At 44.4% G+C, this 17,115-nt stretch overlaps 1 protein-coding gene across 5 annotated transcripts in view; it reads right to left on the bottom strand.

The window, feature by feature from the left end:
- LOC105921041 (diacylglycerol kinase beta) overlaps positions 1 to 17,115 on the bottom strand; it is a 309,320-nt gene that overhangs the window by 79,777 nt on the left and 212,428 nt on the right. For all 5 annotated transcript variants that reach the window (XM_036138804.1, XM_036138806.1, XM_036138803.1 and 2 more), the window contains one exon: positions 12,828 to 12,892. In XM_036138804.1, coding sequence (XP_035994697.1) covers positions 12,828 to 12,892 — 65 coding nt within the window. The remainder of the gene's footprint in view (positions 1 to 12,827; positions 12,893 to 17,115) is intronic.

Raw genomic sequence — 17,115 nt, 5'->3', positions numbered from 1 at the left:
ACGGAATTTCATATATTCATTATTAACGATACAATGCTCAGAATCTCTGTAAATCTTTGACCTGCTCATTTTGAGCCCAGCAGAAATTGTATTAGAAAGTGTTTCTAATTTCTCATTCAAAAGATGATATGAGAGGAAAAAGGAATGGCCTTTCTGCTGTTTCCAGTCAATATTTCTTGAAGGGGCAGACGTTGTGCCATCTTCTACATTAAAAGAGGGCTTGTCAAATCAGCCGTGTCTGCGTATAGTCCTAAAAGAATGCTGACCCTTAGCTTGAGTCAGATTTTTTTAAAGGATTCCAATATTTTCAATATTAACAATTGTTTGTTTGACAGACCGAGGCTGTCTTGCATCAGTTGAAAAAATAGCTCACAATGACGGTAACAACAGTGTGGTCGTCTGTGAAACCTGGCAGCATTTAGAATGGTGTCTAGTTTAGACTAACTTGACTCTCGGCAGATGGACTTCGTTCCACAGAGATGTTGAGCCGTGAGGAGCTCGGTGGACCTACATCCATCTGGCCAGAGTCAGGTTAGACTGGGATCAATTTGGAATTTGCAACAGTCCAGTCAGTGGTCAGGGTTTATTAAACCTACACTCATCTGATTCTGCTCACTATCATATTTCTTGGAGTATCTCACTAACTTTGCTTATAACTATTTAGTTTTAAGACCCGGGAAGAACCAAATTGGTGAATTTTTACTGTGCCTTGAAATTCTGCTAAAATTAGTTCAATAAATGTAATGACCAGATCTGTTTCTTTTGTTGATTTATTCAGCAGGCATGAACATCTGTTGTAACTCAACATACCCAAATCTGAGTTTTAAACATGCCATTATGGTGTGATGATTGCTTAGATAGAACCCGGTATTCAACCAGACATGGAACCAATGTTAACAGGGTTTATTCACAGAGGGGTAATCGAGCAACAGGCAAAACTGTGATGATTGGTTTATTTTGTACTTCTTTCTATTTTACCGATTCTGTCTTAGGTTTAGGTTCTGTCTTAGTTTTAGTTTATGGAATAGTCAGGGTTTTGTTGTGGTTTGCTTTTGTTCTCATTTTATATTATCAGGGTTCTGCAAGCTTTTAGTTCAGTTCTGTTCATCTGCCAGCTTACCGCCCTGTTTTCACCCAATCAGTTTGTCACTCCCTTGTCAGCAATCACCAACCTATCAGTTCGGTTCTCTGTCAGTCACTTCCCTGCCTCTGATTAGTTTCATCTGTTTTCCTGTAATTAGTTTCTACTCAATTCACCTGCTCACTCTCCTATTTATACCTGCCTCTGTCTCCTGCACTCTGCCAGATCATTGTCTTTTGAGCCTTTTGGTGAGTCTAGTCCAGCATTCCCTGTTCTGTTTGTTTGCCTGTTGACCTGACCCAATTAGCCACTGGATTTCTGAGCCAGCCTGAACCCTGTACCTGTTTTTTCCTGCCCTGTTCTGACTGCCTGCTTGTATCACCTGACCAGTTTTTTTTTTTTTTTGTTGGACTTTCTGAGTCTGCCTGATCCCTGCTTTGTAACGTTTCTGGCACTGGAGCTGATCTAATTACCACTCAGCACACCTGTTCAGTTTCCACCCTGCCTGCAATTAACTTCCAGTGTTTTCACCTGTTCTCACCTCCATTTAAACTCCGTTCTGATCAGTCTCCAGTGCCAGAACGTCACCTCTGATCTCTGCCCGTATGTTCATGGCAAGATCACCCGACCTCAGTAATTCTGTTACTTTACCTGTCTGTTGCCCGACCTGATCTGTCCTGTTTTTTGAGTCTGCCCCAGCTTTTAGTTTTTCCCTGGATGTCTGTCCTGTACCTCTGTGGATCGTTTTTTGCCTGCCCAGATAACCCATCATCTCTTTAATAAATCCATCAAGCATCAGCTCCATGTCTGGCTTACATTGGATTCAACCTCAGCAAATCATCACATGCTTGTTTATTCTGCTCCATTCATGTACCGACCTTGCATTGTACTCTGACCACTGATCCTGCCTGTCCCTGTCTTACCAGACTGCCTTTAATAAACTTCTCTAAAGCTCATCCGCTTGTCTGGCCTGAATACTGGGTCCTCCTGTCTCTGAGGTTCATGACAAAAACTGAATCCATAGGTTAGCCAGGCAGGACGAGTAGAGATGAGGTGGCAGATGAAGAGACTGAGGGGGACAGGTAGAGCTCCAGCAGCAATACTGAAAAAATGGAATCAGCCGCTAGACTGTCCGGGTCCGGGTCCGGGTCACTGGCTGGACCCCAAAAACATCCAGGAGTTCCTCAGGTTTAGAAATAAACCAACCAGCAGATTCAGGATCCAGAGCCCCAGTAGGCAGGTTTCTGGATCCTGAACGCTGGATCATAAAACAGTTCTGCTAACCAGATGCAGTTTAAAACGCCACTTGGTCTGTTTATAGGTTTAGTTTTTATTAATTCTGCATTTTTTAACTACATGCACCGTATTTCTGTGCCTCAGCGCTTGCTCCTCTACCCCCTCCTTTCCCTCGGAGCAGGTGCTTTTATCACCGTTCACCATTCAAAACGTGAATCACTGCGTTTAATGTCCTCACATCGGTAGCAACATGTGCCAGTTAAAGTCAATAGGAGAGTTACTAGCTATGTTTCATGCTCTTTTGTTAACAACATAGAATCAGTGGCGCTTCAGTGGGCTGCTGCCTCGCGCTTTAATTCAGGTGCGCACTTTTAAGGGTCATTTTAAAGAACTTGTAACATTAGGGGCTGCATCTCAGACCTGCCAGTACCCCTGTTCCCTTTATAGGAGCCCTTTACAGTATTTAGTTGTAAATTTTCCCCACTGTTAATCCGTCGCACGCAGCGCACCAACGGGGGTAAAATCCGCCCGCCGCACTGACGAGAGCAAATTAAATTTCTCTGGTCAGCGCGGCGACTGACTGAGAAACCTGTCGCTGTGAAAGGTGATGAGAATGTTATAAACTGTAACAGTCTAGAAGTGCATTGAGCTGAAAAGAGGGAGACATCAGCAGCAGGATTGTGCGTAAAGACGCAGTGTGAACCTCTGTGTGCTTCAGTGTTGCTGCTGAGGGGAAATTTTTACCATAATCCCCCCCCCCCCCCCCCCCCCAAAATGAGCATAATCTCACTCTTAACTTTTGATCAAAGTTGAGAGGTCTGATTATTACACACCATGCCATATCACATGACACTACTATTTTGGGAATAATTACACACAGAGAATACATTCAAACAATATTTTATTATGCACATATGTGTATTCATAATTTATGTAGACAAATTATTTCGTCCTACACCTTTTGTGAAGTCATTCCCTAGAGTCATAATAGACAAAAAATCAATGCATCACTCGTGTTAAGATACAGCTGGCTGTGATTATACACCTGGCCAGTAGGTGGTTACGTGTGCACATGAAGCTCCAAGAAATGAACCCTTTCTCGAACCAGTTGGCTCAAGTGGTTCAATGCCTCATGAGGCTTCATCTCGCCATCACTAGCTCTTACCTAAGGCTAGAGTAGAGGCGTTCTGGCACTGGAGGCTGATCCAAGCGGGGGTTTATATGGAGATGACGACAGGTGGAAGGAGTAGAGGCTAATTGCATGCAGTGTGGAGAGTGACCAGGTGTGTGGAGTAATAATCAGATCAGCTCCAGTGCCAGGAACGTTACATATGGGGTTTCTTTTCTTCTTCTATCTTAAGTTTGGAGAAAACAAGATAAAGACTAACCAATTATTTTTAAATAATCCATACTGTCAGTGTTAAGTTTACATGAAAATATACTTTTTAGTAGATTGTAATTTTCCTTTTCTCTAAGATATACAGTACAGAAGTATAACAGCCATCATATTATCCAGACAGATTGGTCAAAAGTAAACTGCATAGAGTCTTGACAAGCTGCATTGACTCCTCCAAAAAGAGGGTCTTTTTATACAACAGTAGACTGTTTTTCCAGATTGGGTAGGATTCCTCTTGATGTGTAGAGCGCCATTGTCTCTCCAATTTCCTAATGTTGTGCTTCAAAGAACGCAGCTCTAAATTAAACCAGGAAGCCAGCTTCCTGTGAATAATCACCTTCTTTTTCAAGCGGGACACACTGTCTTATGCGAAACAAAACGAGTAAGTGACACCATCAACAAAAACATAAATTTGTGAATAGGAAGAAACAACATTGCTGCCATCTGCTGGGCATTTCTGTGATACTGAGGAAATTAAAAGGGGGACAGACTCTTTAAAGGGGAAGTCCGGTCAACAAGGAAAAATCAGGGGATCATTAGCTATAACTAAAACTAATACGTTTGTGGTGATTTAATGAAGTTAGCATTAATCAATAAGAAAATAAAAGCATAAATTGTTGTCTGGATCACAGTGTATGGGGGCGGCCATGGCCAATGGCCAATGGTCGCCTGACATCACATCCTGTCATGTAACATCGCGGTGAGCCAAGGGCAGTTCTCCGCGCTTTACAAGCAAACTCAATAGGAGCTGTTGTACACACCTGCGATCAGCAAAAATTATTTCGGATTTCCAGAGGACTTCACCATTGAAATTCGCGAGAGCTATTGTTGAAGCAACAATGCTCACGTGCATGGGAGTTAGATGTTCCAATACCTCGGGTAAAAAAAACATTAGTTTTTTTCACCTTTCCAATTCATGATACACCACGGGGTGTTTTGTTGGATTGCCTACTTGAAAAGGGAGGATTTGCCATCCAATTTCTGGCCAGAGAGAAAACTGTAGCCAACATTTCGAAGAAGAATGTCTTCAAGATGACATGAGAGCGAGACTTTTCGGTAGGTTTTTCTTTTTTATAATGTAGAATTTGCCGGGACATTTGTTTACCGACCAGAGCGGCGGAGTGATACAACACAATGCTCACTGTTGCGAAGCTCACTTATTTTATGCGACTTTGGTCTTATTTTTTCTAAAGTCGCTTGTAAATTTCACGAGTTGCGGGTTACAGGTTTTTTGGGGCTTGTTTCTGAAAGTGAAGTGGCTTGGTTTGGCTCTAAACTAAGTGATGCCAAAATATCCCTCTGCCTCATAACGCACTGGAGCTCATCCTGACAGGACAGAGTTAACTCAGAAGCCGTTTACTCTGCCCGCATTTTCTGCAGTTTACGGTTGCAATAACTGATGATAACTGCTGAAAGTACATTAGGCGGTGCAGATCAACATTTTGAGCAGAGATTGGTTCTAAAGACGAGTTTTATACTCATCTTATCACATTGCAGAACCCAACCCATAAACCGCACTTTAATGCTTATTTGTTGTCTTTTTATGTCTCTAAATGTAATATTAGTATTACTTTAAATTTAAATGCTTAATACCATGCCTATCTTTGTTTAAGGGGTTACAAAAATATTTTGGCATGAAAACGGATATTTATTTACAAGGGGACAGATAGGGCATTGGGACTTGCTCGACAGCCAAAACCGCGACCTGACGTCACAAACTGAGAGGTGGCAGTACTGTTCTTCACCAAGATGGCTGCCCCCATTAAAGGACCTTGAAATGAAAATTACTCTTAATTAAAAAAGCTTATCATTTATTGAACAGTGTGTGATAATTTTATATTTAAAGTACTTTCAGCAGTTTGAATTCTGATTTTGACTGGACTTCTCCTTTAAAGTTTGATACAGCATTATCTGATAAAGATCAACTATAATGAAACCTTCTTTTGGGGGTGGGGAACTCAGTTAAATTGAACTCAAAGGTTATAAAAAATGGTCAGGGTTGTGAGGAAGTACTGTTAATTCTTCACAATCAATGCCATATGACAGCACAAGGTCCAAAGTATGAAGGCAAGAGTGCGTCGGTTTATGCACATTTTAAGCAAAACCAATTGAATCTAGGATAGTTTTAAAGGCTACGTTCAGGTTATCACATTCAGTATCTACATGAATGTTAAAATCCCCAACTATAATAACCTTGTCAGTGTTTAACACTAAATCAGATAAGATCTGAGAACTAATCTAAAAACTGAGAGTAAGGGCCTGGTGGACGATTTAGCCGGACAAAACAACAAACAGAAGAGGTTTTATTGCTTTGTAGTTTGGATGAGAGAAACTAATGGTTAAATGTTCGAAGAAACTGTGGTTATTAATTGGCCTGGGACTAATTAATAATTTGGACTGAAAGATGGTTGCTACTCCTCCTCCTCACTCTGTTGTTCTGGGAATGTGTAAATTTAAGTAATTACAGGGAGTTGACTCATTTCTGTCAGATGAAATATATTAATCTGATGATCAGAATGATCAGAAATCAATTAATTAACTAAGAAAGTCTTTGGCAGGAGAGACCTTATATTTAATAAACCACATTTAGTTGTTTTATTTTTTTGGTTCAACTTGAGTCGTATTGACTTTTATGAGATTTTTATGACTTGCTCCTTTTAGATCAGTTTTTAATCTGTTTACCATTGGCTGTGGGAAAGACACAGTCTCCATGGGGTAATGGGTGGGTAACAGTACCGAAGCTGCAGAGAGGTGTGTTAAACTACGGCTCCGCTTCCTGGTCTGGACACTGGGTTGTCAGCATTTTGAAAAACTAATAAATCTGAAAGATTCCTAGAAAGAACAGCTGCACCATCCAAAGTGAGATGGGTGCTGTCTCTCCGGATCAGACCAGGTTTTCCTCAGAAATTTCGCCAGTTATCCAGCCCATGTGATCCTGACAAGAGGCAAGTTTCTCTGCAGGTAGGTGATGTTCCACAGACTGAATCAATGGCAATTGCTGTTCATGCACATTGGCAGAGTCTGATCCAACAAAGAAAGCCACATTACGTCTACACTCCTGCCCAGACTCTATCTCCACATGGCTTTATTTTTCATTGAATCTGATGAAGTGCCTGAGTCACTTCATCTGTTCTGCCGGGTCAGGCCTGCTAACATTTCAGCCTCATGTTCAACGTCAGCAGGACTCTGTGTCAAGCGGTACATCAGCACAAGGTTAAACATGTACAGAGAGGGAGGAAGACTCCATGCACTTATTGTTTCATTTCATCACGGACTTAATTTTTAATATTTTGAGTACTCAAAAATAAGATTAGATATCAAACTGATTTCATATCAGATTCACCAGAAAGTCCAATTATGTACTGATTTACAGGCAAACTTACAGTTTGTAATCATACATTAGGAATAATAATTCAATATGGTATAGTAAAATTAATGAATGTTAAAAACTAAAATCTATTAAAACTGTATTTCTGTAGATCCGACCAAGAAGGACAAAATCAGTGTAATAATCCAGTGCAAGGGCTCTGCCTCATTAATAAAGTCACACTGAATGGATGAAAACCCATCTTCTTTGAAACACAAGTGGCAAACTGACTTTTTCAAAATGGCCCTCAACTACCGTATTTTTCAGACTATAAGTCCCACTTTTTTATAGTTTGACTGATCCTGTAACTTATAGTCAGGTGTGACATATATAAAATATATGTTTTCAAATGGTAAATTATTCTGACCAACAGGAACCAAGGAGTAAATCTTACCGTCTACAGCCGCAAGAGGGCTATATGCAAACCATATGCTGTTCCTGTACCACTTAAACTTAAATAATTGAAACATTAGCTTATAGACAACAAAGTCTGAGCACATTTGTGAGTTGTTTTGCTGTTTCACTATGCATTTAAGCGGTGGCACATTGTGTGATGCAGCTCGGAAGGGGAGCCCAGATTAGATCACAACCCTGTTATTGGGCTGTCTGTGAAGCTAATAACAACTAGTGTTAGCTTACAGGTCTGTTGTCCGGGCGGTTTACAACTTCCCTTATGCATGTTCAAGAGGTTTACTGGCCTTTCTATGTTGCTGTCAAACATCCGTATCGTACTATTAATTTAGCACTTAGTACTGATACGCTCACGGTCTTATCTCAGCGAAATTTTGACAACCCGTTAACCTCCCATGTATGTTCCATGTTTTTCAGCCTGTTGTGGATGCAATTGCGTATTTAAATAAGTCGCCTTACCAGATTAAAGTCAGTTTTTAGTCTTGGGTTTTGTGAAAGAAATTTAAGATAAATGCTACTTATATATGTTTTTTTCTCTTTGTGAAGCATTTTTTGACTGATGCGATTTATATTCCGGAGCGACTTGTAATCCGAAAAATATGGTATCTGCCTTTAACCTCCACTGGTAATGCCATGCATCTCTAATAAAATCTCTGTTCTCTGTGCTTATTGATAACAACTTAAGTGCTTGGTAACCCGGTTGCATTCGGACACACCCTGTTGCATAATTAAAAAATATTATCAGGCCATGCTGGCCTACATCATAAAATGTTGCTCATTTTAAGTGTTGCCTTAGATAGCTTTAGGCCACATCTTTGTGTGTTCTTTGGTGTGGGTGTTTTTGAAAACACAATGCAGCTGCTATGCCCCTGAACCACCAAGCAGGGTAGAGAAAGCCTTGTAACAACCAACCTATGTTTGGCTTTACCATCTTTGTGAGTTGTGGGTGTAATACATTGATGTTTGACTGACTAACTGGCTGGTAGCTTAAAGCTGCAAACACACCAGGACCAAAACATTACACTGGAATTGGACAGAGAAATGTACATTATTCTTTATCATTAACACACAATGGACACAATGACTGGATGATCAGTGTCAGATGTGTAGGAAGGTAATGCTGGAGCGTTATTAACCTAACGTAGCGTGTTTTTTCTGCACCACTACAACACAAAGGCCAAAATTCCATAGTGTGATGTATTAGAAGCCCCTTTTTATGGAAAAATGCTTTAAAAAAGGCTGTTTATAATCCTTGCCTCTAAATATCCAAACACACACAAAGAAATTGATTGACAGCTAAACTCCTATAATATTTGTAGTGTGAAAACAATCATTAGTATACGTTGTCCTCGGTGATACTGAGGCATTCACTCATTTACTTGCATGAAGAGGAGTACATAATAGAGCTTAAACTCTACTGTGATGTGTCATTAGGTTTTGCTATCTGTGGCCATCAGAGCTCCACAAGTTGGGTGTGAGGAATCACACTCCTTCTGTCCCAACATGCTCACGGTGAGAAAGGGGTGACACCGGGGGGGTGAGAAGGAGTGCTACTGACTATGAGAGAAGCCCACATGCTGACACTGTGGAGTTGTGAGTGATGGGGAGGACAATAAAGCTAAGTGCTACATGAAGCTGTGGGCCTCTCTCAGGGGTCAAAGGTGACTTGTCATGTGCACTCGCAGTGGACAAACTGCTCCTGCTGAACACTGACTCCTCTCAGTTCACACTGCTGTGAAAATGGAGGGAAATGTTCCCTGCCAAAACATCAGTCACATCCAAATAAGACAGTCACAGTTGTCCATCAGCTGTCGCTTCTGTTCACAAAACAACAGGCCCCAGTATTGGCTTACTGTAAACACTGTACAGAAGGCAGTTAGTGCTATTTTCCGAAGCATGCTGTCAATATTGTGTTTTTAATAAACATAAGCTGAAATTTCATTAGTGAAAGAGCTCTGCAGGTTACCATCTTTTGGCTTACATGTGTTAATTAAGCCAGGTTGTCTTTGTAACATCTTGAAACACGTGCCCCTCTCTAATGCATCAAATCAAAGCCCTTGGAGAACAGATGGATCCTTGTTTTATTCCTCGATTGAGCTGCAGTCTGGGAGACTGGAAACAGTTTAGGGACCAAAACCTTAGTTTTAAATATTGCAATTTTAACAATAAAAACTGATATTTCATTTCCCTCTTCTATATCTTATCTTACTTCCCTCTTTTAATTTCCATAATGGGTAGACTAATTAACTGGTGAGGGAAACTGTGACATGCATGTTGTTCTCATCACGCAAATGGAATGGAACACCACTTGCTCCCGTGTGACTGGCATTCAAAACAAGATCTGATATTTCACTGTGCAGTTAAAAGGCGACAACACTTCGTGATCCCAGTCGGTCAAAGCATCAGTTTGTCAGACAAAAGTCTTGACCATGAGGATTCGAAGAAGATTCCCATCTAGAATTCAAGGCGTAATTTTAGGAGTCCAGGAATTTGGAGCTTTTTAGGTACTTCATAATAAAGCAAAAATTTGTTTAGAAAATAGTCAAACCTTTGATGATGAACATTATTTGTATGTATGATAGAACAATAGCCCAATTAGCAGAAGAGATAGTGTTTCCTACCCAGAACAGGCTTTGGTTTGAGGCTACTTTCTTGTACTTAACATTTTTTCCCGCTCTGCTCCTCTGAGAATGCTATATCTATCATCCTGCACAAACTACTAAATTATCTGCACAACAAAGATACCCATGAAAGTAACGTGTTTTTTTTATTATTTTAGCTTGGCATTAATTACCATAATTCCCCAGAGACATGCTTGGCCTGAATACTACTTGTCTTGGAAAGAACGCTTCCAACTCCATCATGCCGGGCACAACCCTCAAGGTTGTGTCTTCAGGCCACTGCTGTAAGCCGAATTCTCGTGGTATTTATGCGTTCAAAAACACACAAGAATCCATCTTGTCCCACTCCCATCTCAAAACCAAAAACGGTTTGGGCCAATCACGTTGCAGTATTAATGTTGTGTGAGCCTCGCCTCGAATGGCTTTCTCCACCCCCTCTCGCATTTCGACATTTAGAGGGTTCTGGGCAGTTGCTTGGAGGGGGTGCGCTGGCATTAGCTACCTTCCGGGGGCTGGTGGGGGGGGTGGGGGGTGGGGGGGTTGGGCTGTGTTGGGCACCCGCTTCGGTACTCCCAGTTTTAAAGACACTTAAGAACAACACGCAACAACACAACATCTGATGTTTCTGATGGATTGGGGTCTTTCCCACACCCCGCTCTCTGATTGCTGCACAGATACTGGGGCCTGGAGGATGAGTGTGCCACCAGGTCCGGGGACTTGGCGGGGGGTTGTTGTGGGGCCCAGGGGGCTTGCCAGGACTGGGGCTGGCGCCTCTGCTCTCCCCAAAAAGGGGTGGGGGAGGGGTGGCTAGGGTAGAAGGGTGAGGGAGTGGGCATATGTATTTAGGGGGGGAGGGGGGTTCTGGTTGGCTGGCCCGTACGGGTCATGTTGGCCCCCTCCCCGAGGGGCCTGGGCTGGGGGGCATCTTATCCAGGGACGAAATGGGGGGTCGGGACAGAACAGGTAAAGTGAATTGTGGTGCACCCCCCCCCCACACTTAGGATTATTGGATGTCAGTGTTATGTGCACATGTGTGTACGACATCGTCTTTTTTATATATATATAGTATTTGCGTTGTGAGTGGGGCACTAGGGTGGGAAGGTGTGAATGAGATTGTGTTTTTATTTATTTATTTATTTCATTCGGCAGGTTTGGGTTCGAACCGCTCCCTCTCCCAAGTACATCGCAAGTCTCCGCTAGGTGCGGAGCCAATCCCCCCCATCCTGCCCCCCTCCGCTGGCTGGCGCCTTGGCCCGATGGTGCATAGGCGGCCCTTGGGTTCGGGGTGGATTCCCGGGTGGGTGCCGGCTCATTCCTGGCGGCTGCTTCCCGCCAGGAAGCTCGGTCGGGAGCCCCCTGGGGCCCCTGGGGCTTGGGGGCCCATGGCCGGTTCCACTTCAGCGTAGCTGGCTGCTGGCAGAGCCCACGGGCTCACCCCCGCGGCTCCTGGGGGCTTCGGCATTGCGGTGGCTGGGGTATTTCCTCGGGGTCGTCTCTCCTCTTCCCTTGGTGGGGGGGCAGATTTCCTGTACTGGCCCCTTTTGGGCACCCTGCTTTGGGGGCCCCTTTAGGGGTATGGGGTTATGGGTCCCCCGACGGATGCCTCGGTGCTCGGGGTAGGTGGATCTTTGGTTCTTCACAACCACTATTGAGCATTTTTCTTTTGGATAAAAAATTACACAACTGCACTCTCAAAAACACCTACAGGTGCTGGGTTTCAGGTACCCAGTTTTGACTTCTATACAGAAAGCCCATAATTTATTTATTTATTTATTTTTCTCTCAGCTATCACATTATACATGTCAGATTAAATAATTCAGCAATGGTATCAAGGTGTTACTTTATTGTATCTGTTATACTACATCTGTTGGTTGTGCTGTTCTTTTACATCTCTCTTTGCAGGTGATGAAGCAGACTGAAGACCTCTTATCATTCTCTCCCTTTTATCTTCTCTTTATTTCACCTCTTCTTTCTTTTTTTCTCATCTTGTTCTTCCTTTACTCTCCTACTTTCCCATTGTAGTTTCCACATAATTTGAAATACCCCCCGCATAAATCATAATAAAACTATTTACATGCATGAATCAAGCGGAGCACTATAGCGAAAGCTAACTGCTCCACTTGTGAAAGTAAAATCTGTCGAGCTCTATTTGGCATTAAGACAACAATTCTTATTGCCACATTGCTAGACAGGACACTCGAAAAAAAAAGAAAGAAAAAAAGAAAAAGAAAAATACCTGTGCGGTATACCGATTCATACTGAAAACTGGTCTTTATTTTCTTTATGATAGGAATTTTTCCGCCATACTGGTGAATAGCCTAAACAACTCCTGGGGCATGCGCGGTGGGAAATTGTGCTCCGGATACAGATTTCTCTGCTGCACACAAACGTCACAGCTCATGCTGAAGAAAGTTTTGAAAAAGGATCGCAGCAGGCGAAATTTTTCAGAGTGAAGCCAACGTTGTTGACCCAGAGGAACTAATTCCAAAAAGAGGAGCCACATCTGTGGTTTGTAAGTTTTTCGGTTTAAAAAGTCTGATATGGACCAAACAAAGTTTTGTTGCAAACAGTGTCGAGTAAAAGTGGTAGCCGGCGGGGGAAACACCAGCAACTTGCTGGTGACAACATTTTTTAAAGTGACAGACCACTCGCCATTCCACAGTTGTCCAAAATTGTTCTCGTGTCATACAGTAGTTGGATATCTCATTCACTAACCTGCTGTTGAACTTCTCTGGGTGTTTTTCCCTCATCAGATGAAAGCGGTGGGCAATGGAAGCATCCTGTATGAAAAAAGAGAAGTGACAACATGACCTGTATGACATGAGAAACGGGACAAAGGCATTCAAGTAGCTGATAATGATGTCACTAGGGTCAGTTATTCATAACTTTAATCATCTAAATAGCTCTTGCTATTTAGATAAACAGTATGTAAGTAGGTAATACTATAGTTGACAAAACCGTTAAAGTCCTGGTACAGGGCCGAGGCGACACCCATTTTTCGCCTTCTCTAAAAGTATGTCAAACATAGTCATATATTTTTTTCCTAACTCTCTTGAAGAAGGAGGCTTTAATGTTTCTAAAACAAGTCACTGACATAGTTTCCACAAATACGATTGGTTTTACAGCACTTTTGTTGAAGATGCCATTTAAAGGTCTATCAAATATGGCGGACTCTTCTGGAGAAATACTTCAGGACACATGTTCTTGCACAAGGTTGCATTTATACCTGATCATTCTGGAGCTATTGTTGATTTATTTCCGTTGTGTATTTTCAGGCTGAAATTGCTTCTGAAACCCTCCATGCTTATCATGAACAGTAGCTACGTTTACATGGAAAAAAGTAATCGAAATAAATGGGCAATCGGGATAAAAATACTTCATGTAAACAAGCCAATTGGAATATTGTGATCGGATCAGGCTCAAACGGAATAAAATTGTAATCTCAATGAGAGCGCTGGTTTATGATGATTGATAATCTAATCGACATGCATATAAACACTTGCCAGGAACAAGTTATTCTGAATGTGGAAAACTGACCTGAGTGCGCATGTGCCGTTGATGTAAACGTGATGTATTTTCACTTTACATCGGAAATACATCGGGAAGCAAAATTGTCTGTGCTCCCGATACAACTTTTCTATTTGAAACATTAAAAGAGCTCTGTCCGTCCGTCCGTCCGTCTGTTTTCTTCCGCTTATCCGGGGTCGGGTCATGGGGCTAGCAGCTTCAGTAGGGAATCCCAAGGCGTTTTCAGGCCAGCCGAGAGACATAGTCCCTCCAGCGTGTCCTGGGTCTTCTCCTGGGCCTCCTCCCGGTGGGACGTGCCCGGAACACCTCACCAGGGAGGCGTCCAGGAGGCATCCTAACCAGATGCCCGAGCCACCTCAACTGGCTCCTCTCGACGTGGAGGAGCAGCGGCTCTACTCTGAGTTCTCCCCGGATGACTGAGCTCCTCACCCTATCTCTAAGGGAGAGCCCAGACACACTACGGAGAAAACTCATTTTGGCCACTTGTCTCCGGGATCTCTTTCTTTTGGTCACGACCCAAAGCTCGTGACCATAGATGAGGGTAGTATTGATTTAGTCTTACTGGCCTAATCCTACTTAGCTCTGAAGGCCCATTTTCACCCCGGTTTAAGATATGACAATAAATGAGAAAAGCATTTGATCAGAGGTAAAGATTGTAATATGCATATTTAATTTATTAGGAATTCCGAATGGAGACAGAGTTTTACATTACCATTTGTTGTATTCAGTACAAGCTGACATCCTGTATTATGGCGATGCAAAGATTCTGTCTGAATTTTCACAAATTTTAACACATCTTTAAAAGATTGTCTCCCCTCCCATCTCTTCAGGGGGAGCAGTGATCTATTCGAACAAAGGAACTCTTCTTCCCTGACCTACCCCCCTGTCATAAAACTCATGTGTTTTCTACCCAGCAACAGAGGAGAGACATACCTTAAGCCTGGGAGGTTTGTTTTGTTGTTCTCCCATGCAACTGCCTGATTATTATAACAACAAAGATATTTTCCTCAACAGTAGGAACATAGATCGACCGGTAAATCAAGAGCTTCAGCGTTTGGCTCAGCTCTCTCTTCACCACAACGGATCAGCGCCTGCTTCACAGCAGACGCCGCACCAATCCGCCTGTCGATCTCCCGCTCCATCTTCCCCTCATTTGTGAACAAGACCCCAAGATACTTGAACTCCTCCACTAGGGGCAGCACATCCTGCCCAACCCGGAGGTCTACCCTTTTCCGGTTTGAGACCATGGTCTCGGATTTGGAGGCACTGATTTTCATCCCGGCCGCTTCGCACTTGGCTGCGAACCGCTCTAATGAGAGCTGTAGATCACGCCCTGATAAAGCCAATCAGGCGCAACCTGATTTCTAGGTTGCGCCTAGAAATTCTATCCATAAAAGTTATGAACAGAATCGGTGACAAGGGGCAACCTTGACGGAGTCCAACTCTCACCGGAAACCAGTCCAACTTACTGCCGGCAATGCGGACCAGACTCTGATACTGGTCATATTGAGACCTGACAGCCCTTATTAAAGGGCTACGGTGTACCCCCCACAGGATCCCTCGGGGGATATGGTCGAATGCCTTCTCCAGATCCACAAAGCACATGTAGACTGGTTGGGCAAACTCCCATGCCCCCTCCAGGATACTGCTGAGGGTGTAGAGCTGATCCAGTGTTCCACAGCCAGGACGAAAACCACACTGCTCTTCCTGAATCCGAGATTCGACTATTTGACGGACCCGCCTTTCCAGACCCCCTGAATAGACCTTACCAGGGAGGCTTAAGAGTGTGATTCCTCTGTAATTGGAACACACCCTCCGGTCCCCCTTTTTAAATAGGGGGACAACCACCCCAGTCTGCCAATCCAGGGGAACTGCCCCCGATGTCTACGCAATGCTGCAGAGCCGTGTTAACCAACACAGCCCCACAACATCCAGAGCCTTAAGGTACACAGGGCGAATCTCATCCACCCCCGGGGCCTTGCCACCGAGTAGCTTTTTAACAACCTCGTCAACCTCAGCACCAGAGATGGGAGAACACGACCCAGAGTCCTCTGCTTCCGCAGTGGGAGACATGTTGGTGGGATTAAGGAGGTCTTCGAAGTAGTCCACCCACTGACGCACGGCTTCCCGAGTCGGGGTCAGCAGCACACCACCCCCACTGTAAACAGTGTTGGTACCACACTGCTTCCCCCTCCTGAGGCGCCGGATAATGGACCAGAATGGCTTCGAAGTCTTTCTCCATGGCCTCTCCGAACTCTTCCCACGCCTGAGTTTTTGTCTCGGTGACCAGCCGTGCTGCCTGCCGCTTCGACTGACGGTACACATCAGCTGCTTCTGGAGTCCCACAGGCCAATAAAGCTTGGTAGGACTCCTTCTTCAGCTTGACGGCTTCTCTCACCGCTGGTGTCCACCAGCGTGTTCGAGGCTTGCCACCGCGACATGCACCGACAACGTTGCGGCCACAGCTCCGACTAGCCACCTCAACAATAGAGGTGCAGAACATGGTCCATTCAGACTCAATGTCCCCCGGGACGTGTTCAAAGCTCTTCTGGAGATGGGAGTTAAAGCTCCGTCTCACAGGGGACTCTGCCAGACGTTCCCAGCACACCCTCACAATATGTTTGGGCCTGCCAGGTCTGACCGGCTTCCTCCCCCACCATCGGAGCCAACTCACCACCAGGTAGTGGTCGGTGGAGAGCTCCGCCCCTCTCTTCACCCGAGTGTCCAGGACATGCGGCCGCATATCAGATGAAACAACAACAAAGTTGATCATTGAACTGCGGCCTTGGGTGTCCTGGTGCCAAGAGCACATGTGGACACCCTTAAATCTGAACATGGTGTTCGTGATGGACAATCCATGACGAGCATAGAAGTCCAACAACAGAACACCAGTCGAGTTCAGATCAGGTGGGCCATTCCTCCCAACCACGCCCCTCTAGGTCCCACTGTCATTGCCCACGTGAGCGTTGAAGTCCCCCAGCAAAACGAGGGAGTGCCCAGGAGGGGCACTCTCCAGTACCCCTTCCAAGGACTCCAATAAGGGTGGGTAATCTGAACTGCTGTTTGGTGCATAAGCACAAACAACAGTCAGAACCCGTCCTCCCACACGAATGCGGAGGGAGGCCACCCTCTTGTTCACCGGGGAGAACCCCAACGTGCAGGCACCGAGATGAGGGTCAACAAGTATGCCCACCCCAGCTCGGCGCCTCTCACCAGGGACAACACCAGAATGGAAGAATGTCCAGCCCCTCTCGAGGAGACTGGTTCCAGAGCCAGAGCCATGCGTCGAGGTGAGTCCGACTGTCTCTAGTCAGAACCTCTCAACCTCGCACACTAGCTCAGGCTCCTTCCCCACCAGAGAGGTGACATTACACGTCCCAAGAGCCAGCTTCTGCAGCGGAGGAACAGAACACCAAGGTCCCCGCCCTCTACTGCCACCCATTGCACAATGCACCCGACCCCTTTGGCCCCTACC

Source organism: Fundulus heteroclitus, chromosome 7, assembly GCF_011125445.2.
Source record: "Fundulus heteroclitus isolate FHET01 chromosome 7, MU-UCD_Fhet_4.1, whole genome shotgun sequence".
NCBI lineage: Eukaryota > Metazoa > Chordata > Actinopteri > Cyprinodontiformes > Fundulidae > Fundulus > Fundulus heteroclitus.
Note: the sequence above shows the minus strand (reverse complement) of the source record. Positions and strands in the feature narration are given on the sequence as shown.